Source organism: Diadema antillarum, unplaced genomic scaffold (assembly GCF_040938485.1).
Source record: "Diadema antillarum isolate AM-2024a unplaced genomic scaffold, OU_Dant_1.0 seq00002095_RagTag, whole genome shotgun sequence".
Classification (NCBI taxonomy): Eukaryota; Metazoa; Echinodermata; class Echinoidea; order Diadematoida; family Diadematidae; genus Diadema; species Diadema antillarum.
The window spans coordinates 31003-56481 of record NW_027272739.1 but is presented as its reverse complement, the minus strand read 5'-3'; the positions used below and the strand labels follow the sequence as shown (position 1 = coordinate 56481).

Genomic DNA, 25479 nt, shown 5'->3' with positions numbered 1-25479 from the left:
ATTTAGAACGGTTACAGTAAAATATGAATTGAGCAATACAATGTACTCCAATAGTTAAAAGCAAAGGGCTTTGTATATAGAGTTCTTACTTTTGTCGTCGATGTCCGATGTGCTGTTAATTGTCACTTTATGGGCATACATATTATTACGTTTCTCTGCCCGTACAATGTACCTCATTAATAATGGTTTTGAGGGGAATTAGTGCATGTTAAAAGCTCTGCTTTCTACTAGCCTCTCCATTTTCAACAATTCCAACATTAGTGAGTAAATAACATGCATCTACAGGCTTCACAATTAACTTCATGTTTGTATTACATTTCGACATAATGTATAATGCATATTGCTAATTTTTATGCATATTTTGTACACTTTATATTCTTTGCTGTTGAAAGTGACCATGTATAAATGGAAGCATAAAGTATGAACGCGCTGCCTAATGTTTAAACGATGCGCCTTTGGTAGTTTCTATGAATGGTATTTTTCGCTTGAAAAAGAAAATGAAGACATAAACTGAATAATGAATAAAGTGATCATTTTTTACTTACTCTGGACGAGACAATATCAAATTTTAAATCATCAAAGATTGTATAAAATTCAAATTTCATATTCCCCTTTTACTTTCTTTCAACATTATTTCGCCAAATCATTGGTTTTGATTTGCTTAGAAGATCTTGTCACTGACTTTGGACTTTATATGATAATTTGTCAGAGACTGACAACTTTTCAGGGCTGACAACTTCCATGAAACGGTGCCTAGCTATCAGACCGCCTTGTAAAGATATGGTAAAAAATACATGTACGAGGATATTTGGCGTCTTTAGGAACGACTTGCTGACAGACTCATACATAGGCAGATATGTGAAAGTCACTTTGAGTCAGTACTGGTTTGTAGGTTGTTGGAGGATATTGGGCCTAACCATAGAAATGCAAATCAAATCATCATCTCCAACGTCCACCATGATAACGATGTGAACGTCCATTTCAGGAACTAACACGTCGAGTCATTATATACGCAATATATATTATTAAGTGATATATCTCAGTAATCAAGGGCTGGTTTGGTTTTTGTGTGTATGTGTGCGTATACCTGGATACTATCAGCTGTCACTGGATTGCTCACTCTCGACGAGTATATGATTTCTCAGAAGCAAAACAAATTTGCAGGCTCTATATACAAGTAAAAGCCTAATAGGCCCTATAGATTCCTTTAAGTCGGAGAGAATAAACGAAATCATTACCCCTATACAAGACTCATAAACAGTCAGAATTCATTTATAATACATTTTCATTTGGATAAAATTTCTCTTCACTGTGTTATTTACCTTGTAAAGTGGCGTATTTTGAAAGTCGCTTAAAGGTATATTACTGTTTACCATTGGGAGCAGTGATTTAAAAATGTTCGAGATATCACATTTGATGCATGTGTGCAGGTCAGTTGAATTAATTAAAAAAAAAATCCTATACCATATAAACATTTCGCAATAAAACCTAAAATACAAGGAGATATCACTGTTTTTCTCATTAAACCATAACTCTTATAACACGATTAAGTCTATAGAAACATTTTGTTCACATTTTTATATCTTTTTTTAAACAATACTTAACATTGATTATACTGATTCAAACTTTTACATTAGTTGTTTCTAGCCCTAACTCACATATTTTTAGAACTAATTTGAAGCACTAAAGCGGGGTTTTTGTTTCATTTGCAAATGGTAAATAATGCTTTTAAAATAAAGTGTGCGCTTAATTAATGTAATGTACTTTTGGTCAACACTGTGTTCATGAATCAGTGATTTTTCATTCCTGCTAATTTGTACCTGCCGTATTGGATGCCAAAGAGATTATTGTGTCCCATTGTACGAGGAATGTATTGGTATTTTGCTTTGTGATTTTTTTTTTTTCTCATTCGCGATTACAGTAGAGTTTTGTAATGTAAGCTGGCGCCTTTCAGAAGCCCTTGTTCTGGCAAACCACAGCTAGAGAGCAATGTAGACGTACATAGGCCTAGTAATGCAATGCAGACTATAGTGTACCACTACCCAGCAACCAAACCCACGCGCACCCGCACACAGTGCTAGTCCTTTTCTCACGTTTACGAGAAAGAAAAAGAAAAGAAGAAAATAACGAAACGTGGCAGTTAGATTGATAGTAAATACTGTGTACGAGAAGCTCGCTTCATATGCTAAAATGATGAATGAGGTAGGTCTAATAATAGGTAAAATATGATTTTACTATACTCTGCATGGCTGGGCGCCAAATCGCATTACTTCTAATTCCAAACTGAAAAAGCTCGATGGGGGATCTGCCCCCCCCCCCCCCCTTCGCTGTCGCAGTTTCTCACCCAGCCAGCTGAGAAATTTTGGCATCCGTGGTAACGTCTTAGTATTGTAACCTTTGAGCATAATCACATATCGTACATCTGTATAATGTTGTAGAGTGTGTCCCATGAGGAGGGAAACTCGTGCATTGATTTATCTTGCCAAGGAACTGTAGTACTTTACTGGGGAGGATTTACATTGTTCAAATGTTATTTCTGATACATAATGACGGAATAGGAAAATAACTGGTGGTCTTAATGATAGAGGGTATGATTTTTCTTCAGTCTTGAGAGGCAATGGAGATGTCTCATCTATAAATCAAGCTTCCTTTCTATTGGGGTCGCACAGCACATTAAACGGTTTAACCTTGCCATTTTTAGCTTTGTATATTACCATGTTGTTGTACAAGTATGTTCTTCTCGATCTCGCTGTGATCTGCTTATTCTTGGGACTCTGCGCCGTGATTGATTTTTTTTTTCTTTTTAATAATTAGAGGTCTACATGTTTACGTGTTGTAGGTCTCTTTGCTGATCAGCTGGGATCGAGAAGTCCATCAATAGGCCTAATGGGCCCTACTCACAAGCTCTGCTTCTTGAGGACTCATATCTCATTTGCTTCATGTTCATTCTTACTGTCTGGTTTTCAATATGCAATTTATTGAATTAAACTGAATAACAATTTTGCGTGTGCTAGTTGTAATGGAACCACTTATCTCAGTCAACAAATAGTAGGTGCAAACCATGCCAATCTCAAGTGCCCCATCGTAGCTGGCGCAACAGCAGGTCAGTCTTGCATCAGCTATACCAAAATGGCAGCGCCCATGGATCACACGAGCAATGAAAACGCGAAGAAGAATCCGGCTCCGAAGAAGCCATGTAGAGCATGCACTGATTTTCGGAGCTTTGCTAAACAAAAAGGAGTTGTGCTTCCACCCGGATTTCCTGTTCCTAATGTGAGTTACCGTTTAATTTTTCTTATATTAGTGTAATTCTGTGTCATTCACGATCACTGGCATCGTAGCTGAACACATGCATAAGAAACAAGTCGCAGGCAGGGCCAGCAGGGCATCGGCAGGGCAGGGCAGGCCTAGCCGGCCAGGCCGGGTGCAGTGCGTATCGGAGAAAAAGCGGCGGAGGCGGCTGCCGCGGCCGCTACAGCGACAGTCACTAGACTATAGCTCCGCACGCACGGCGTCTGGTCGGGCTACATTTGCAGTAGTCTGGTTGTATAAAATGACCTTTATTATGTATTAAAGAGATCGGATGTTCACACAAATCCTCAAGAATTGCTTATACTTTTAGAAATAGCTCTAGAGTACTACATATATGATATCCTTTCAGCTAATTTCTCATGATTCAAAGAACAGGGGAATTCCTCGCACCATGCACAATGAAAGTCATTCCCTTGAAACACTGACACTGCTTGCCGCGCCGTGAGTTGGGTAGATATAGAATTACTGGCACCTTATGAAATCGTACATCTTCATAGAGACTGGCGAAGAATTTTGAGAAGCTTATAACAGATAGGAATCCTATCAAGTAGATAGTTGTCATTTGCGGTAAGAGATATGATAATTAATACATGTAACGTTAGGGCCTACAGTGCACTCCTGTTATAACGAACACGGCTATAACAATTTCAGGTTCTTGCAATGGAGTAAAAATTCAGGCAGCAACATAATTGGCTCTGTGTTTTCTTTTAATTGTTTATTTGTGTGGTTATAACAAAATTTTGATATAACAAAAAACAAAACAAAACTGCCCGTCCAGAGGACTTCATTATAACGGGAGCCCACTGTATAATGTTTGGACAGTTAATCTACTCCCAACAAAAGAAGTAACTAGCCCCCTTGATCAAAACAGCATAACTTTTAAAACAAAGGGTTTTGAGCAGAATAATTTGGCAGAAATATTTCTCCACTTATTGACTAACTTCTGTGTGCAAACAAATGAGAATGATCTGCTGAGTAATGGATTAATAAGCACACATTAAAGACAAAGTGATCACTTTTCAAGTCATTTTTTTTGGGGGGGGGGTGTCTGTGGAATATTCTGCTTCTTGTTAATATTCAAGTGCCGTTGTTTTATCGTCCATTGTTTGACCCCCTCATGCAATATTAAGAGCACATTTGAGCATTTCTTGCTCCATCTATGTGCTTACTCAACCATGACACATCAACTCCCTCTTTTGTTCATACCTGAAGTGTTACATGTTCGTAGCAATTTCTGATAAAGGCACAGATTTTACATTGCGCCAGTTAAGGTGTTGTTGAATTGATATGCAATAGCGCCATCTATGATAATAAGCAGTATAACTGTGACTTGTACCACTACCATGGTTCGTTGAATAAATGCTCCTCCAAGTATCAACAAACTAACGTTGTGTTTCTCCTTAATTGCGTGGTGGCAGCGCTGGAATACTACCCACAGCCTAAGTTAAATCTTGCCCATCACAGGAAGAAATTCTGCTGAAATAAAACAGCCAAGTCCACCGTAAACGTAAGTTTTTACTTAGGACTTCAATAGCAACTAGTTTGTTTGTACGGTACAGTCCCACACACCCACAATGGCGTGTGCTACGGCCAAAGTGCCAAAGCAATGGTGCTTGGGTAAAATAGAAACCATCACCTCGTTTGAGAGTTGGAGACAGAATCTCCTGTACACCCTAAATCTCGACCAGCACTTTGCACCCTTCCTAGGCGAGTCAGTGACATGGTCCAAAAAGACCAAGACAAATCCTAATCGGGGCTTTGTTGATGACACTAGCTCTGTCCCCACAGATTCTCGCAAAACAGCTCAGCAAAAGGCTGTCATGCTTGATTTAATGCTAGGACAGATTGCCAATTTCTGTCCTGTGATTGCGAGGAACTGTATAGTCCGCAGTTCCACTTCCCTCAATGACATTTGGTCGAAAATTCGTCTCCATTACGGTTTTCAGTCTACCGGTGCCCATTTTCTTGATTTTTCTAACATCAAGTTGGAAAGTGATGAACGGCCAGAGGACTTGTACCAAAGGATACTTGCCTTTGTAGAGGACAACCTGCTGACCTCAGGTGGAGGTATTACTCACCATGGCGATACCATTACAGAAGACGAAGAGCTCACTCCAACTATCGAAAATTTCATAGTGTTGCATTGGCTCCAATTGCTTCATCCTGATCTCCCCCAGCTAGTCAAACAGCGGTACGGCACAGAGCTCCGCTCACGTACCCTTGCTTCTCTTAAGCCTGAAATATCTCAGGCCCTCACTAGTCTCCTTGAGTCAGTTGAGTGTTCTAGGGCCATGCGTGCCGCTGCCCTTCCTCCGCGCAATCGCAATCAATCTAACCCTAGGCGCGCTCAACCACAATCTCGTGTTCGACCTCGCGCTAAGCCTGCTAGGTCATGCCCCCTCTGTCTCCAGGCTGGCCGCCCCAGCAATCACTTTCTTAGTGTATGCCCCTACCTCCCAGAATCTGATAGGCAGTACATGGCTAAAGCCCGCCAGGTTGCTAAGATTTTTGATAGTGATGAGATGCTTGCGGATGACATTGAACCCCAGGACACTCAGGTTGACCCAGATGCGGTGTCTGGGCCAGACTCCAGAGACTCCCCTGCTACACTCCGTGTTCAGGTGTGTCAGTCTCCTTACTTTGACGCTTTTTACAATCATCATGTTGTTCGTGTCACTGTTGACAGCGGTGCAACTGTGAACATGATGCGGGCCTCTACAGCACATGCACTAGGATGTATTGTGGCTCCCACATCCCAGTCTGCCCACCAAGCCGATGGATCATCCCCCTTGGAGGTCGTTGGTGAAACCCGTCTCACGTTGTCTCGTGATAGTCATGTTTTCCATTTTGAGGGCTTGGTTGTGGAGAATTTGGATGTTGAGGTCCTTGCTGGGACCCCATTTATGGAGCGCAATGATGTGGCTATTCGACCAGCTAAGCGGCAGATATCATTGGATGATGGCACTGTGTACTCCTATGGTTCCACTGGGAAGTCAAAAGTTGGCCATGCTGTTAGGCGTGCCCACGTTCTCCGAGCTCCTTCTAAAACCATGACTCTCTGGCCAGGAGAATTCCTTGAGCTTGCCTTGCCTCCCCAGTTTGCAGATGAGGAGACCTTTGTGTTAGAGCCTCGCACAGACTCTCCTCCTACTCCCTCCCTCCCAGAATTTTTCCCGGTTCCCCAGGTGGTCCCGAGTATCGCTGGTAAGATCCGCATTCCCAATCTGTCTGAGGTGCCCTGTATTATTCGGCGCAATTCGCATAAGTGTCAGGTCAGCCCCATGTGTATGGAGGATACAGGTCTGTCTACCCCACCCATCACAGGTCGGCTTGCAGCGCCCCCCACCCCGCCCCGTGGGGAAGGCTCCTCTGCCCAGTCTGCTGAATCAGTGATTCTCGATCCAGATGGGATTCTCCCAGCACAGACTAGGCATGCTTTCCAGGCACTTCATGCCAAGTGTGACAGTGTGTTTAGCTCCTCTTACAAGGGTTATAACGGTGCTTCTGGACCATTCCAGGCTGTTGTGAACATGGGCCCAGTCCAACCACCTCAACGCAAAGGGCGGCTCCCCTTGTATTCCCATGACAAGCTTGTCGAGTTGCAGGATAAATTTGATGACCTGGAGAAACTTGGTGTTTTTGCTCGTCCAGAGGATATTGGTGTCACTGTTGAATATGTCAACCCATCCTTCTTGGTCAAGAAACCCAATGGCGGTCACCGGCTAGTCACAGCCTTTGCTGATGTAGGTCGTTATTCCAAGCCTCAGCCCTCGGTGCTCCCTGATGTTGATTCTACATTGCGTAAAGTTGGTCAGTGGAAGTACATTGTTGCATCAGACCTTGCCAGTGCATTCTATCAGATACCCCTTTCAAAGGAGTCCATGAAATACTGTGGTGTTGCTACACCCTTCCGAGGTATCCGGGTATACACCCGTTGTGCCATGGGTATGCCAGGCTCTGAGACTGCCTTGGAGGAAATGATGTGTCGCGTGCTTGGAGACTTGTTGGTTGAAGGCGTTGTTGTCAAGTTGGCAGATGATCTGTACTGTGGTGCCGACACACCACAATCCTTGCTGCAGAACTGGTCGCGGGTACTGCAGGCCCTATCTGCCAATGGCCTTCACCTGTCCCCGACCAAGACTACTGTCTGTCCCAGGACTACAACTATCCTAGGGTGGATCTGGTCTGAAGGAACCCTCCGTGCAAGTCCACACAGGATGACAACATTGTCAACCTGCTCCCCTCCTACTACGGTGAAGGGCATGAGATCGTTTATTGGCGCGTACAAGATGCTTGCTCGTGTGCTCCCCAGCTGTGCTTCGTACGTGAGCCCCCTTGACGATTCTATTGCTGGCCTAAAGTCTCAAGACCGCATCCACTGGACAGATGAGTTGCATGGTGCATTTACCAAGGCTCAGTCCGCCATTCAGTCTTCACGGACTATCACTCTGCCACGCCCCTCTGACCAGTTGTGGATTGTCACAGATGGGTCAGTCAAGAAACATGGCCTCGGTGCCACCATGTATGTGACAAGAGATAAGAAACCCCTTGTGGCTGGTTTTTTTAGTGCTAAGCTGCATGGCCGCCAAGTCACCTGGCTCCCCTGTGAGGTGGAGGCATTGTCCATCGCCACTGCCACCAAGCATTTCAGCCCGTTCATTATTCAGTCACATCACCCTGTCTGTATCCTTACTGACAGCAAACCATGTGTTCAGGCCTATGAAAAGCTGTGCCGTGGAGAATTTTCTGCTAGTCCCAGAGTCTCTACATTCCTAACAACTGTGAGTAGGTACCAGGTATCCATTCGCCATCTAGCTGGCTCTGCGAATGTACCAGCTGATTTTGCCAGTAGGAATGCTCCTCCATGTCAAGAGCCCAAGTGTCAGATTTGCTCTTTCATTGCTCAGTTGGAGGGCGCCACTGTTCACCGCAATACCATAGACGAAGTTCTGTCTGGACGTACACGCATGCCATTCACATCCCGCAATGCGTGGGCACGGATTCAATCTGAATGCGCAGACCTCCGTCGTACACATGCAAATCTCAAGCAGGGTACCCGCCCTTCAAAGAAATTGACGGATATTCGCGATGTGAAGCGTTACCTACAGGTCGCTACCATTGCTAGTGACGGCCTCCTTGTTGTCCAGCAAGAATGCGCGTTCCAGCCACGGCAAGAGCGTATTGTAGTTCCCCGCAGGGTGCTTCCTGGCATCCTCACTGCCCTTCATCTCCAACTGAGTCACCCTACCCCACACCAGCTCAAACAAGTGGTGTCTCGGTATTTCTACGCCTTGGACCTTGATGCTGCCATTCAGCAGGTAAGCCTAGGTTGCCACTGCTGTCTCTCACTTCGGAATGTGCCTCATGCTGCCACACCCCAATCCACAAGTGATCCGCCATGTGTGCTTGGTGTATCATTTGCAGCAGATGTCATCAAGCGTGCACGACAGCTCATATTCGTCATCAGAGAGACAGTGACATCGTATACCTCATGCATGCTGATCCCGGATGAACGTGCTGGCTCCCTCCGCAATGCTCTACTCCATTTGTGCCCACCTTTACGACCGCTAGAGGGCCCTCTTGCTGTAGTGCGCACAGATCCAGCCCCGGGCTTTGCAGCCCTCCGGAATGATGAGTTGCTTCGTAGACAGGGGATTACCCTCGAACTTGGTCAACCCACAAACGTCAACAAGAACCCTGTCGCTGAAAAAGCAGTACGGGAACTGGAAGACGAACTACTCCGTGATGATCCACATGGTGGCCCAGTTACCCCCCTTGCCCTTGCTTTTGCTACAAATCGCCTCAACAGTCGGCTCCGTGGTAATGGCCTATCTGCTCGGGAGCTTTGGACTCAACGTGATCAGTTCACAAGTGAACAGATCCCTATCAAAGACCAAGATATCATCATGACTCAACACAACCGACGTCGTGCTAATCATGCTCCAAGTGTCAAGTCAAAGGCACCCACACGACCGCCCCCTTCACCAGACATCACCATTCACGTTGGTGATCTTGTCTATCTCCGCACGGCTCGCTCCAAGATGCATTCCCGACCCCGCTACCTCGTTTGTAGTGTTGAGGATGAGTGGTGCAACGTTCGCAGGTTCGTCGGTAACCAACTTCGGTCCACATCTTACCGTGTGCGCCGTTCTGACTGTCTGAAGGTTCCGTCCGATGTCCCCACTTTACCTTCTCGGTCCCCTGAATCTGATGGTGATGATGTGAGCGACCTACCCAGTGTTGATGCAACAGATCAAGCGAGGCCCCCGCCACATCCTCCTGAGGTTTCTACAATAGCGGATGATCACATGCCCCCTCTGCATCCCAGTGCTATCACTTCGGTGCAACCTGACCTCCGGCCACCGGAGCCCCCCGATATCCCACATGAATTGTCTACCCCACACGATGAACCTATACCCCCACCAGCTCCTCCAGACAATTGTCAGACACCTGGTGTGCCCTCACCTAGCCGACGATATCCCCATCGCAGCCGACATGCCCCGCCTTACCTCTCCGATTATGTTCTCGAATAGATCAGTGCCTCGAGGCCCCCCCCCCCCCCCCCCCCCCGGTTTTGTTCGTCAATGACATACAATGTAGTCTGAACTTTGTTGTTTTACACTATCATGTGACAACCCATGTACAGTTTGCGTAGTAACTAGTGCCTGGTGCTCATTCGATCCCCCAGCTAGTAATTTTTTTCAAGGACTGTAATTTTTGATAAAACATTTGATGTTATGTTTCACATGTACTATATACAATGTACATTCATTCTTTTGTTGTTTAATAGGTCATCCTGATGATATGTGCTAGCTACAGGCATATTTTTGTTCTATGGGGAAACTCTTTATATCAAGGTCCTCCAAGGAAGGAGACTTCTTTTTATTTGTTTTATTAGGTTGTCTGACATCATGCAGATTATGTGTGTTAGCTACTGGCATGTTTTTGTTATACAGGGGAAATCTTTATGATAAGGTCCTTGGGACCAAGCTGTTTTGTTTGTTATCAGATATTGTACAATGCTAGTCAAGGCGAATTGTGCTATTGTTCCCAAGTGCTGTATAGTACGATTTTAACAGTCAGTTTATATTGTATCTTATACAGAGTATAATGTTTCACACATGTCTTTTATAATTGTTCATGCATCCCCCTTTTTCTAATCACATGCCTTCTTTATTAGATACACGTATGTCGGTATATTTTTAGTCTGTCACCTCAGTTTCTCCCATTCCTATGGTGCCAGCTTTATTTCTCTTTCAATTATGATTAATCCACTTTATATTCATGTTTGCCCGATGCGATCAGATGTCTTATCAATATTGTCAAGGTTTGGAATTTTTTTTGGTTGCACTAGTAGGTGATGTCACAGATAACAAAAACAAAAACAATGATTTGTTTTGTTTTGAGATTTTGTTTATAATAATTGTTTGAGCAGCAGTAGTAAGGTATATTTGTATATGAAAGTTGATACAATGTAGTTTTTATGATACCGAGAAATGGCTATTTGTGCAGTGTGATGCTTGCAAAACATATTGTTCCCATGTTGAAGATTGTAAGCAGTTATTTCTTAAGATACAAGGTGTGATATTGGTTTTTTGTTACCCTACATGTAAGTCATTTATGAACATAGGTACATGTATATGTATGTTGATTTATGATGTTAATTGGAGAAAGTATAGTGTAAAAGTTTTGTTTATTTGTTAGGTGACTTAAACATATATTTTATAGGATTTTCATATTGTGTTTGCTCTCATGTCACTATAAGTTTGTACTGTGAAGTTAGGTAAGTGTTGCGGTATGTAAAACTGTTAATTTTTGTATAATTGCTGCAAGGAGGAAAGAAGTGATTACGCCAGTTAAGGTGTTGTTGAATTGATATGCAATAGCGCCATCTATGATAATAAGCAGTATAACTGTGACTTGTACCACTACCATGGTTCGTTGAATAAATGCTCCTCCAAGTATCAACAAACTAACGTTGTGTTTCTCCTTAATTGCGTTGTATATGGGGGGGGGTAACCATAAACCATTTCCCTTAAATTGTGCTCACCCAACAGTTTCAAAACAAGAAAAAGACAAAATATGTGTTAAGTGTATGGATAGTTGTGAGAAGGTCAAATGATGGATGAAAAAGCACCAAGAGCATTTAAACATTCTATCGGAAACAGACAGTTTAACAGGTTCTCCCATTCTTGTGATTTTTGAAATGATAAATTACATTATACATATGCATGCTCACTCATGCTTGACTTGACTGATCATTCTCAGTTTTAAACAGAAGTTAGTAATGTGTAGAAATACCTGCTGATTTATTGGTTCAAAACATTTTCGTTAAAAAGCTATAGGCCTACTGTTTTGATAAAAGGAGGGGGTTACTTTTTTGTTGAGTGTGGTTTACTGATATTATCCAATACACCTGCTATCCAATTAATGCACTCTCTCACAACGTACATACAATGACAGGGATCTGGTGCCCAGGCAGCTCCAGCCAAGCCTACCAAGCCAGACCCAGAGTGCCCCCTAGACCGGGAGGAGCTGGGACGCAACACTTGGTCCTTCTTGCACACAATGGCAGCCTACTACCCAGACCAACCCTCCCAGTCACAGCAATCTGAGATGACGCAGTTCATCAACCTCTTCGCCAAGTTCTACCCGTGCGAGGACTGTGCGGAGGACCTCAGAGATAAGTAGGTTGATGACATCATCCAGTGGCGTATCTAGGGAAAACGGCGCCCGGGGCAAGCGCGAAAATTGCGCCCCTAATTTCTGAGAAAGTGTTCAACCCCAACCCCATCCCGGTAGGGACTTTAAAGAAAGTCCGCATGATATGCGTTTTCAAGCACTTAAAAGGGGTCTTTTGAGGGTGATTTAAATGTAATGAATTTTGATAAATTTTGGCGAGCGAGCGCAGCGAGCGAGCCGAAAATTTTGGTATTTCAGCTTACAAAACATGGAATTCTTGTCATTTTTTGCTAATCAAATCTAACAATTCCAATCAAGATATAGTGACGGCCTTATAACGATTCATACCAAAAAACTGCATGAGGAATTTAAAAAGTACTCTAAATTAGTACGCGCAAGTTAGCCAAAATTTGTATATTTCCACGTGATCGTCACGTTTTGTTCTTATCTCTTTTTTCTTTTTTTTTTGATAAATTTTGGCGAGCGAGCGCAGCGAGCGAGCCGAAAATTTTTGTATTTCAGCTTACAACACATGGAATTCTTGTCATTTTTTGCTTATCAAATCTTACAATTCTAATCAAGATAAATTATAGTGACGACCTTATAGATAACGATTTGTATACCAACAAACTGAGGACTTACAATACTAGTACTCTAAATTAGTACGAGCGAGTGAGCCGAAATTTGTATATTTCCGCGTCATCATTACGTTTTGTTCTTATCTTTTCTGATTTTTTTTGCGCCCCCCTCCCATAATTATGTTCGAGACCGTTGGCGTCCTCTCTTGATCCAATCGGCGATCGCTTCAGAACGAATGAAATTGCAGCCGCTGCTCCGTGTAACATTTATCCTGCTAAATATAAAATGACATGTGTAAACACAATAGACATTGTCATTTTGTGCGCGTCATCGTCACGCTTTGTTCTTATCTTCTTCTCTTTTTTTTTTTTGATAAATTTTGGCGAGCGAGCGCAGCGAGCGAGCCGATTTTTTTTTTTTTTTGTATTTCAGCTTACAAAACATTGAATTCTTGCTTATTTAATCTTACAATCCTAATCAAGATATAGTGACGGCCTTATAGATAACGATTTATACCAACAAACTGTGGACTTGAAAAAAATACTGTACGAGCGAGTGAGCCGAAATTTGCATATTTCCGCGTCATCATTACGTTTTGTTCTTATCTTGCTTGATTTTTTTTTTGCGCCCCCCCCCCCCCCCCCCCCCCCGTATGTTTTAAACCGTTGGCGCCTTCTTTTGATCCAATTGGCGATCGCTTCAGAGCGAAAGAAATTGCAGCCGCTGCTGCGTGAAACATTTTGCCTGCTGAATATAAAATGACATGTGTGAACACAATAGGCATTGCCATTTTGTCCGCGTCATCATCACGTTTTGTTCTAACCTTCTTTATTTATATGAATTTTGGCGAGCGAACGCAGCGAGCGAGCCGAAAATTTTTGTATTTCAGCTGACAGAACATGGAATTCTTGTGTGAACACAATAAACATTGTCATTTTGTCCGCGTCATCATCATGTTTTGTTCTTATCTTGTTTGATTTGGTTTTCTGCCCCCCTTGCCCCCCCCCCCCTAGATACGCCACTGACATCATCTTTGATAGGGATATTAGACAGAGTCTTAGTGACTTGGTGGTACAGTGCACTCCCGTTATAACAAACACGGTTATAACAAAGTAAAATTTCAGGCCGCAACATTATCCACATATTTTTACCGTTTATTTGTTCGGTTATAACGAAATTTTGATAGTAACAAAAGAAAACTGCTGGTCCCAAGGACTTTGTTATAACGGGAGTCCACTGTAGTATGAAGGTGTGGTCACTAAATATGGGAGGGGGGCATGAAGTTTATATTTCTGGTGCCACTTCCAAGTTTCATCGCCTAATAAGCAAAAAAAAAAAAAAGAGCCTTCAGCGCAACTTTCTGGTGCCAGTTACGGGTTTCATCAGCTAACACTTCATCAACTCTACTGACTAATCTACTGACTGATTCGTTTGTTGCATACATTTTACAGTCCTCATGACCATTTAAATGGGTTTGCTCATTATTTCAAGAATTTTTTTTTTTTTTTCTGGCAAAAAGCCCTCTAAATTTGTCAAGATAAAGGATAGATTACAGACTGCAATCATCGTAATGATCTGGAGGAAAATGAGTACTTGATTCACCAAGTAACTAAACTAACAACATGTATCTAACGAGCTAATAACTTGTGCCCCATAATTTTTTGACCAGGTTAAAGTCAAACCGACCAGACACCAGCAGCAGACATCGTTTGTCCCAATGGTTCTGCAATCTCCACAATGACGTCAGTCGGAGGTTAGGGAAGCCAGAGTTTGACTGCTCCAGGGTGGACGAGAGATGGCTCGATGGCTGGAAGGACGGGTCATGTGATTGGTGACGAAGGGCCCGAGGGTGGAGAGGGTGATGAACTTTGAACCAACTCTTTTTTATACAGTGCACTCCCGTTATAACGAAAGGTTATAACGAAATTCCGGTTACAACGAAATAAAAATTCAGGCTGCACTGTTATCCACACTATGTATTTTTATTGTTTGTTTGGTTATAACGAAATTTTGATACAAATTGTATAACAAAATAACACTGCCGGTCCCGAGGACTTCGTTATAATGGGAGTCTACTGTAATAGAAAGGATGTAAATCATGTGTTTTGCAATATGATGGTTCTCCTGGGCATTGGGGAGATAGTATTACAGGTACATGTACTCCAATTATCAGCTCATGCATGTATTTATTTGCTTCATAACTTCTTGCAACTAACTTATGGATGTTCTCAACTGCTTTCCATGTACCATCGATGATAATGACCAAACAGGAATACCACTCATTGTTCTGCATGCACATTCTTGGTGTTTGATTGAAATGTATAAAAAAGGACTACTGGTAGCTAAACGGGACAGTGCAAAAAGACATCCAAATACTGTCAACCTTTTTTAAGTGGAATCCAAATGGACGGGAGAAAATGGGTCAGCTTACATAAACCTTGACTTACATAGTACATGTAGAATTAACATGTTTATATCCATCAGGAGTATAATTTTTCTTTGACTAAGTCAAAATTTGGACTTGTGCGAGGTCAACTTATGGGAGGTTGATTGTATGTTTTCCTGCCTTAAAGTCTGAATATGGCGTAATCATGTGAGCTCTTCAAAAATGTACTTCATATAGAACCTTCAAATGAGTGAAGTTTCTTCACAGGTTACATGCAGCAACCCCAGTTTTCCAAAGTTTTGCATGAATAGTTGAACTGTGGTTCACATTTGAACTCATTAGCACCATACCATATAACTAATGAATTATAAATGAGTCACTTTATCAGACAAGGTGAATGAGATCTGAATACTGCAATTCACTTTATTAATTTCACAACTTCCATGACATTATCAAATTTTAACTACTAAAGTACCTTAGGTATTTTGAAGTGTGTTATATTTAGGGTACACATTACAGCTAAACTTCAGCAAAGGTTTAGTTGGCGCATGTATGCAGTGAGAAATATAAGAGAAATACTACTGCGACAGTAATGTACAATGTGTCAAAACCTTCTAGTTTGGGATCATGTTAAATTGTTTTATATTTTTTATATTTCTACACTTAACATTTATCATAATGTATTTTCATATTTAAACTTTGCTAACTCTTTTCCTTTACAACCAGATGACTTAATGCAACGTTTAGGTATTTAATACTTCTTTTTGTCCATACACTTTTGGTGTATAGTGTTCCATTTATTCTCCAGTCATCCTCATCATTTGAAGAAAAAAATTGACTCACAGTATTTACATGACACTTAATGCAATATTATACACCACATTAAATTTATGGTTACACTGCATTGTCACTCTTGTGAAGGAGATGCTCCATATTGTTCTTATCTCCGCCAAGGGAGGAGGTTATGTTTTCGTTACTGTTGGTTTGTTAATTTGTTAGTTAGTTTGTCTGTGTGCAAAATAACTCAAAAAGTAGTTAACAGATTTGGATGAAACTTGCAGAAAAGGTTTTGAATGATACATTGTACAAGTAACAGATGATTAAACTTTGGTAGTGATCCAACAATTTTAGGGGAATTTATGAAGGATTTTTGATATTTTGGCAGGTAGGGCCAATGAACTTGGGAGTTCAGACTGTTCAGGCTGCACGTATTTGAGGTTTGCATGCACGCACTAAAGTGCGTACTCTAGTTTCTGCTAGGGCAAGGCGCACCATGCAGCTGAGGGTTTATGACGTAACAAAGGTTTCTATATTGGGAAATTGGGCGACTTTCAGCACACACTGCTATAAGTACGTATGGGTGGAAATCACTGATATTTCTATGGAAGAACAAGATCAGTGGTGTAAATGAGCTGCATGCTTGGCGGAGGTCTGCGCTCTCAGAGTGCTTCTCTAGTTACAAATGTTTTTATCATCATAATTTTTTTTTCCCTGACTGTATTCATACTGGCAATGCAGATGAAGGAGGATGAAACTTAGTATCTAAGCAATTCATCTGTACACACATTTGTTATTCTTTCCATGGTGCCCAGTGATAAGACGAGATCTTTTTGAAAATAAAGTTGTACATGTATATGTTGATTCACAATCACTGATTTTGGGCAGTGTAGTACAATCTGTATTATGCAATATATTTTATAGAAATTGAATTGTAAATAAAATGACAGATTATAGAGAACTTGATATTGACATCGTGTTTACTCAGATTGTTGCAGCATTCAGGTATGATGTGATGCTTGAGATTGACAGGTGGGTGCTTTATGTGTTGTCCTACTTCATCATGGGTCATTGACAATTTATATTACTCTCTCAACCCTTGGTACATTACATAGTGCATAATATATAGTATTAGCTTTCATTTAAAGTATTGTGGTAAGATCAATGACACAAAATCTTGTTGCATTAAGTACTAAAAATTACTTTCACCCATTTTTTATACAGCACCAAAATAAGTACACATACATTAAAAAATATGACACTCATATAACACTCATATGACACTGTTCTTTCTCAACTTCATGATTATTAATTCCATGAAAAGAACTGCTACTACAATGTCTTTGAGTACTGAATGATGACTACTTTGGCACTGCTAGTTTAAAATACAACATGATGATGTTTCTTCAAGGTGCAATAAATTTCAAGCATTTACATCATTTTTCTTCTGTCACTCTGCTATCACGTGGATACATTGCAGCACAGGCTCAGTTTACAATGTATATGTATTAGCATGAATCTCACAAAATGATTTGGAAGGTTTAAACTTGCGACACTTGACCATGAGTTTGACATGATTAAGATTCAGTGGATGCCTGCTATTGTACGAGCTGAAATTTTTGCGTACAGATGTTTTCGCGAATTGCTACATGGAGGACATTTTCGCATGTTCTTAATTTCATGGTTCTAACTGAACGTAGTTAATCACGTGTTGTTATTTTCGCGGTTCAAAGGTGATTCGCAAAATTCACGAAAATAAAACCACCGCGAAAATTTCAGCTCGTACAGTATTCCACTGCTATGAATAAGGACGGCTTATGTATACATCTGTGTTTGTCGCATAAAGAAAAAAAAGGAAAATGTCCATTTCTTTCATCAGCTGCAAAACGAGCACCATATAAAATTTGAAAATGCAACTTTATCCATTTGAAATTTATTAATTTACACAAACAATTAGTTGGATGCAAAATGTAGGCAGCTTTGCCTCCCAAAAATGTCTGCGTGATGCTCTTCAGTAAGTTCTGATCACTGGCTAATCATTTATCTCCAGCTCTCTTCTGGTAGATGAGTTTTTCCTATGCCATTACAGTCCGGCTGGTTCCCTCCTCTCTGCCAGTTGGGACTTTTGATCTGTAAACAGCGCCCTCAGTCGGGCATCATGTTGAGGTTGAAGAGGTGGCGCATTGTTGGTCGTCCATGGGGACAGTTCTGCAGAGATGAACCATGGGAGTGGGAAAGAGACTCTGATTTGTTTGTTTTTATCCCGCAGGGAGCAGCGGGGAATCTGCATAATCTTGCCACTACAAGTAAAACTAATTAGGAGTATGGGACATTTTCCACACAATCATACTGTTATCTGATGTTGTTAGATGTCTATATGACACATCCAATACTAAAACATACAGACAAATCAGCGGTGTATAAAATATGATGATCTGGGTAAGTGACAGACATTACTATTGATGCCACACCAGATAGTCTCCGCATGTTAGCAGAGTTGGTACACAAATTATGAATTTGGGACAAACATGTTGGCAATACTCACCCAAGGTTGCTCCAACTCCCCCATGTGACAAACCAGCTGCAAAGAGTACAAGAAGATGGGAGGGGGTGGGGATTACTCATGAAATAACTCGTGATCATGACAACACCATCAGACTCATCTATCTACAAGAAGAAACAAACTGCTTATGGTAACTACAAAAATGAGACTCCCTGACAAATTACTGTATATGCCATATATTCTGCTGGGTTATCATTTTTGCAAATTTTGCAAGTTGGGTGCTTTTGCAAATTTAACAACACACAAATAAATCCACTCTGATCCCAACATGAATCTGACATGCATGCATTCAATGTACATTCCTCTGTTCAATACTGTACTCCATGAAAGCAAATTAACCACTCACAAAATTGTTGGGTAGTCCCAATTAATGAAAGACTCATTTAAGTATACAGTACAGCTTTAGATAATCTGCATGTCCTGACATACGATTATAGCTTTGAGAGAGACAATGCACTTATTTTTTATTATGCACATAGTGCCCTAAGGAATTTCCGTCATCCTGATGTCTGGATGTAGGCAGTCATATATCAAAGGAAGGTTGACACTAGATCCAAGAAAGTTGTATTTCATCGTTGTACATGTATTCCATTAACTCTTAATGTGCCACGTTCACACGTCTGACTCAGTCGACGGCTTGCCAACTTCGCATATTCTGCTCAAACCCACAACCCCGCCCAAACCGATCGATAAATCGCCAACTGCAGCAGTACAATGAAAGCTTTTGTTGTGCTTCCATTAGTCTCACATATAGCTTGCATTTTATGTGGCGATTGACTATCAAGCAGTGTTCCCTAATAGATTTGCCTATACATTTATAAGTTTCTATCACTGTTTTGTGTGCAAAAGTCATGCCTTTATAGTGAATGTAGCTACTGGTCATTTCAAAGAAAAACAATCAGCGATTTGTATTACAAATTTTCATCTAAGCAAAGCTTGGCATTTTCTCTACAACTTTGCTCACTACATGTTCAGCTTAACAGAAATCTATAGAAGTTACATAGATTTGAAAAACAGAATGTTTTCTCAAAGCATGACTTCGCTAGTGTCTCAGAATAATGTGGCACACAGCGGGTTTCCACCATGGCACATAAAGAGTTAACCTTTATTTGAAAATAAACTTGGAGCAAAACTGAGAATATAATGTGTCATGTCATTTGTGCTCAGTTCCCTTTACTAGTTCAGTCTTTTTATTATGCCACGCAAAATACACTATCTTTAGACTGGTAATAAATTTGTGATAACTTTCTTTGATTCCATAAGAGTTGAAAAAAAAATTCTCATGCACACCTCCCTATATCTCCAATCTGGATATTCAAGAAAAAAAACCCCACCAAAACTATAAATTCTAAAGCTCTCTTGACCCTGCAAAGGTCTATCGTGCCACATTTATCCACGTTCAATAGTAACATGAAGATTCTTCTACAATAAAATACCAGTCCACTGACAGCTAAGCATTAATTTGCTTGGTACCCAAACACAGCTGCACAATCTATAGCAATGTCAAAGCTGGATCTTGACCAAGGGACAAAGCATGCAGGGAGCTGGATTTTGTATTTTGGAAACCTTAGATCGTCCACTTCCTAAACACTCGAAACCTAGACTTCAACAAGAGAAATTAATCATATAAAACTCGGCCTTTAAATAATCACCCCCATGTGATATAAAAAGTTACATCAGGGAGGGCTTGAATCCACGACCCACTTATCAGCATAGTGACAAAACCACTAGACCGTGCCACCTGGCAACACATTACCTTCTTCATCTCTGCCTGGTTGAGCGCCGTGCCGATCATGATGGACTTGCGACACGCCCTGGAGGCAAACATCTGCCTCACCCTGGTTGGTCTGCAGGACACGCCCTGTCGAGCCGGGGGTCACAAACAAAACATGTCATGAAGTGACCATCACAGAGGAACTGACATTTCATTGCTGTTTTTGTGCTATGGTTACAGTCTGTGCTGTGCCTATACACCTATCCGGTTTTAAAACATAACATTTGTTGGCCATGACTGGGGGGCTTCCAAAATAGGGGGGGGGGGGGGATCATTCAGTTGGTTATGCAATGAGTCTGGGGTATTGCTATGTCAGTTCATAGATCAACTATTGTTAGGCATGCTGAAGCCTCTAGATCATGGCTGATATAGAATAGACATTGATATAAGAACAGTACCTAAATCAAACAGGTCTATAATTCGTATAAAGTTGATCTTACAAGACACTACAAAGATTAACATTCCTGCAAATAATTTGTCACAAACTGCAAAGAAATATGGATTATGCAACCATCAGAGTGCTGTCATCTCTCTACTTTCATCTCTAGAAAAGATAGCAAGATGAATCTTTTTTTTAAATGAATAAAAAAAAGTTTCTACTAGCACAAGGAAAAAATCGGGCATTTGATGAAGCGTTTTGTCTTATATTTTGTCTGAAATATTTGCTCTAAGCCAATCAGATGCAAGGATTTCCATAGCTTATAACAGTTTGTCAGGAAAATAAAGTATCTGACCAAATTCTTCATGAAATGCCCTCAGGAGAAGGTAGTTAAAAAGGGGGGGGGGGGACAAGGGAGGATGGGGGTAAGAGACCAGAAAGAAGACACAAGAGACAAAAGATGACTCACAGGAGCATCACTGAGCATGAAGATGAGCTCATCAATGTCATCTTTACCAAACGTCCAGTTTCTGCTGGTCGGCTGGGAGACCAGTTTGATCCTCTGGGTAGGGGTCCCTGGTGAAGAGAAAACATTGGGAAAAGTTTACAGCACAAATACTGCATTGCAACTGATACAAAGTGCCCTACATTGACATAAATAATTAACACCAATTTGATCAGTGTTTTAGTAGTAGCAATGACAAAAGAAATCATGGGCATACATACTCTGGCAGATAAAAACTCAACGGAAGCATATCATGAATTTGAATAATTATGCAGTACCTGCTGCAAACTACAAGGATTAGAACCAGCACTGGCTGTCGGGCAGAAGCTCCGTGGTCTAGTGGATAAGATGCCTGTCTGGAGATCAGGAGGTCGTAGGTTCGTATCCTGCCCGGGTATGTATGCCCATTATTTCTTTTGTCATGGCGACTACAATAGCACTGATCAATTCAGTGCCTATTCATGTTGATGTAGGGCGTGGTGTTATGGGAAAAATAATAAATAGTAATATAAAAACACCTAGTTGCATTATGCAGAAACTAGAAGCACTAAATCCTCAAAGAGAGGAGCAATGGAAATTGATTGTATTGTACTGAAAATGGAATTTTTGCCTTCCAACGGATGCAACGGTCACACAGATTTAGTGTAAAATCCAAATAGTGAACAGTAATGAGTGCAATGGCACTTTTTAGTGAATGTCACGCATTGAGCAGTCAACCAATAGAACAGCAAAAATCTTTGTTGGTGTTATGCAAAAGGGTTGAAGTTGCTAAGAGACAGGTCACACGCTTATAAGAGCTACATAAAAAACCAAAACAAAAAATGAGTGGAATAAAGAACCCATGTGATAAGCAAATCAAGCGCACATCAATCTCACCATCTTCGTCGATGATGAAATCGAATCCATTCTTCTTGAAAATGTCTAGGTTGTCCATTAGGATGGATTCATTCACAGCGGTCAGCTCCAGCTGCAAGGGTCTAAGGAATGATGGTAAACAAGAGAACGCTGAAGGAAGGAAGCTGTACACCTTTGGAGAGCCCACTGCACCACCCACACACACAGACATACACATAATGGCACCCTGCAATGAATGACCAAACCGAGCATGCTGCAAAGACGAGGCTCCTGGTACATATTGTATGTAATGCACCAGAGTATTAAAGTATAGAATGAAAAACTGCCCACAATCTGACAGGTTGAGGCTTTGTTTTCAGGTATACCCAGTAGTGAGATCACATGGTATCAATCATTCCTGAAGGGTATGGGATACTTGGGTATCAGATTCTTCAAATTCTATACGACAATTTGAGCACTTGTGTTGGAGGATGACTATTGTGTAGATAATTTTCTCACCATCCCTCCGAACACAAGCAGCTCTACTGTTATTATCCCCAAACTTGAGTGTAATATCATGTGATATTGAACGGAATTGAGATGGACTGAATACAGTATGCTATATTCAACTTTTCTTACATGTCATGAACAAACATATTTGGCAAAAAACAAACAAACCAGTATCAACAGTATTGTTTGTCTGTCTACTCACTGGATGAGTTTCTGTCCTTGAAGAACAGTGTGTTTCTGCAATGTCTCAAAGTTGAACTTTTCATCAGTGGCATGCTAGTTGTTAGGAGAGGGGACAAATTGAAAAGAAATGAAAACATGAAATACTCATTTTACTAATGCATATCACTTGGAAACTTTCTTTTCAATATTTTCATTAAATCACCTGGTCTACACAATTACTAGCATCCTTTTATCCTGAAATCATACCACAGGATTTCACTTTGTGATCATATTCTGCAGAAATAAACATTATTTTCTGGTACTGCTAAAGACCACTGTCCATTCAAATGGTCATATACGATATGTTCAGCCTGCTTTTAAAAAGAAATAGGGCTGCAATCAATTTGTCACACTGCGAGAATGTTGCAAGGATTAAATGCTACCTTGTATACCAGGAATACAGCAATTGGCAACGGCATCTAATTTCATCAAAACTGGCTGGTAATCAGACAAAAAGAGAGGAAATGGTTCACAACAAATCAAACTGTGCCTAACTTGATTTAGCATGGAAGATTCATTTTTCACAAAGTCTGTTGCCCCTATTAATTCACATCCACATATTTGTTGAGTCAATTTATACTTCAGTATTAAATTCAGTTAGGAGAGAAAAGAATGGTTCAGTGGATTGAAAAAGATATAAATGGATGGATGAGAATTGGATTGATAGATGGAATGACAGAATGAATGAATAAATGGATGGATGAATGAATGAATGAATGAATGAATGAGTGAATGCTTGAATGAATGAGTGAATGAATGAATGATTGATTGATTGATTGATTGATTGATTGATTGATTGATTGATTGATTGATTGATTGATTGATTGATTGATTGATTGATTGATTGATTGATTGATTGATTGATTGATTGATTGATTGATTGATTGATTGATTGATTGATTGATTGATTGATTGATTGATTGATTGATTGATTGATTGATTGATTGATTGATTGATTGATTGATTGATTGATTGATTGAATGGGTGAGTGAATGAATAAATGAATGTGTGAGTGAATGAATAAATAAATAAATGATTGCATGAACGAATGAGTGAATGAACAGCAATAATCTTCACCTGATCAATGATGAAGAGATCTTGTCCCAGTTTGGCGATGATAAAACCAAGATTGAACTGACCCAGAATCTCCATCTTGGCAAACATGTCTTTGCTGTAGACAGACATATTGACAAAGACATGAAAAAAACAAAATATCTACCAAGGAAAAAATATCATTAGCATGTGAAAAGCAGGACAAAAAAGCCACAAATCTTGTGTGATTAAAATGAATTACATTTTGTTGGCACTCAAATGAAACTAACTTGTAATCAAGTTTGGTAAAAGTGAGGAGGCAACAGAGTTACAGAGCAGTTGTGACATTACTACACATCAAACATGCTACTCACATCATTTGCTGATCAGCAGTGAGGTCTCATGCTGCAAGCTAAGACTTAATTATCACCACAAAGATCATACACACCTAGGTGTGGAAACGCTAACAGAGGTGGGTGAATTGACACCTGTTCTAAATTTCACATAGATTTATCTATTCATGTAATTTGGTGTTAAAAATTGCATGGACATAGTAGGTGGTAGCAGAGTATGTAACCCTAGCATATTGCAATGGGAATTCATAAATCTTTGCGATATGATACAGTGATACCGCTCCTGACAGGGATGCAGAAGCAGCAAAATTATCATTATCACATTGCCCTTTGTAAGATGATATAAAAGGAAGACAACTTTCAACAATTACTTTTCCTTGACAAGTGATACTGTAATACTTAACTGCACTTGATGCATAAAATAGCAACAAGTTGGCTGGTATTTGGTGTGTGGTTTAAAAACCACACAGCCATCAGCAAAATAATTGCTATATTCCCCCCCTCCCCCCCCCAAAAAAAAAAAAAAACTATCTCACCTGATCTCTCGTGTCAATTCTTCCTCTGCAGACGCGTTGTCCGACGGAGCGATCTTGGCCCGAAAGGCTCGGCCAAACTTAGCCTGGCTCGTTTCTCCAGATTCTTGGAGAGAGGAGACATGTATTCAGTCTTACACAAGAAACCACACATTCCATCACAGTGACTATGATCTACTGCTACAAGGTAAGCCGCATAGTATACCGTATGTCCCCCCCCCCCCCAAAAAAAAAAAAAAAAAAAAAAAAATTACAACGGTACCCTCCGCAACGATAACTTTAAAACTAGTGAATCAATCCAAATACAATTTCAGGGTATGAAACTATAACTCATTGCCCACATCTTACAGAAAACCCCATTCGATTTGCTTCAGTGGTCAAAGAGAAATGAGGAATTTTGTAGAGCATGTCAGGAATCTTCCCTCCACGTTCTGTCTATTGTGTTCACACATTAATATGCAGTTCCAAGAGCATCCAAGTGCTGAACTTGGAAGAATCAGACTCATGACATGCTTTAAAACAATCCATATTTCTCTGTGACAGCTTAACCAAATTGAATGGGTTTTTTTGCAAAATAGAGCTAAGATGTTATATTTTAAGACCCTGAAGTAGCATTTAGACAGTTTAATCATATTAAGTGTTATCAATGCGAAAATCCGATTGTAATTTTTTTGGGGGACATACTGTACACTTACAATCACATAAAGAGGAAAGTGAGGATTGGCCAACAGTGCTCTTCTTCTTTGGTAAACTGCATATTAGTCTTTTCTTCAATGTATAGTTTGGAGAAATCATTGAGTAATTAACCTTTAAATTGTTTCTTTCTGCTGTTATCATTTTATGAAAAAGGAGATATTTTGGAAGATGCACATGCAAGGATTCATGTAAGCATATCACTACAGGAAGCACAGTCTTGATAATAAGATATTCATTGTATCACAAGCACAGGAAAATAGTTGTAACAGTTCCTCGTTTCCTATTTCCATAGATGAACATTTTATTCTACTTTATTCAAAGTCACTCTTTGTTTTCTAGTTA

General features: G+C 40.6%; 2 protein-coding genes across 2 annotated transcripts in view; one reads left to right on the top strand and one right to left on the bottom strand.

Moving 5' to 3' along the window:
• The first annotated feature begins 2190 nt into the window (after window positions 1-2190).
• On the top strand, window positions 2191-14408 carry LOC139713911 (FAD-linked sulfhydryl oxidase ALR-like). The gene is made up of 4 exons (XM_071625632.1): window positions 2191-2202; window positions 3076-3273; window positions 11776-11999; window positions 14243-14408. The coding sequence occupies exons 1-4, from the start codon at window positions 2191-2193 to the stop codon at window positions 14406-14408; spliced, it is 600 nt and encodes a 199-aa protein (XP_071481733.1).
• A 3409-nt stretch (window positions 14409-17817) lies between these two features.
• The window catches only part of LOC139713908 (mismatch repair endonuclease PMS2-like), a 36345-nt gene continuing 28683 nt past the window's right edge, over window positions 17818-25479 (bottom strand). The window contains exons 17-24 of the mRNA XM_071625629.1: window positions 24445-24547; window positions 23601-23694; window positions 22504-22577; window positions 21834-21934; window positions 20922-21028; window positions 20056-20160; window positions 18282-18317; window positions 17818-17944 (exon numbers count right to left, since the gene is read on the bottom strand). Of these exons, the coding sequence (XP_071481730.1) occupies window positions 17882-17944; window positions 18282-18317; window positions 20056-20160; window positions 20922-21028; window positions 21834-21934; window positions 22504-22577; window positions 23601-23694; window positions 24445-24547 (683 nt within the window). The 3' untranslated portion in view covers window positions 17818-17881. The remainder of the gene's footprint in view (window positions 17945-18281; window positions 18318-20055; window positions 20161-20921; window positions 21029-21833; window positions 21935-22503; window positions 22578-23600; window positions 23695-24444; window positions 24548-25479) is intronic.

Excerpts from the sequence above, each read along its gene's own strand:
- LOC139713911 (XM_071625632.1), top strand. Across the intron at positions 3,274-11,775 it reads CCGGATTTCCTGTTCCTAAT|GGATCTGGTGCCCAGGCAGC; the intron begins GTGAGTTACCGT and ends ATACAATGACAG. Across the intron at positions 12,000-14,242 it reads GCGGAGGACCTCAGAGATAA|GTTAAAGTCAAACCGACCAG; the intron begins GTAGGTTGATGA and ends TTTTTTGACCAG.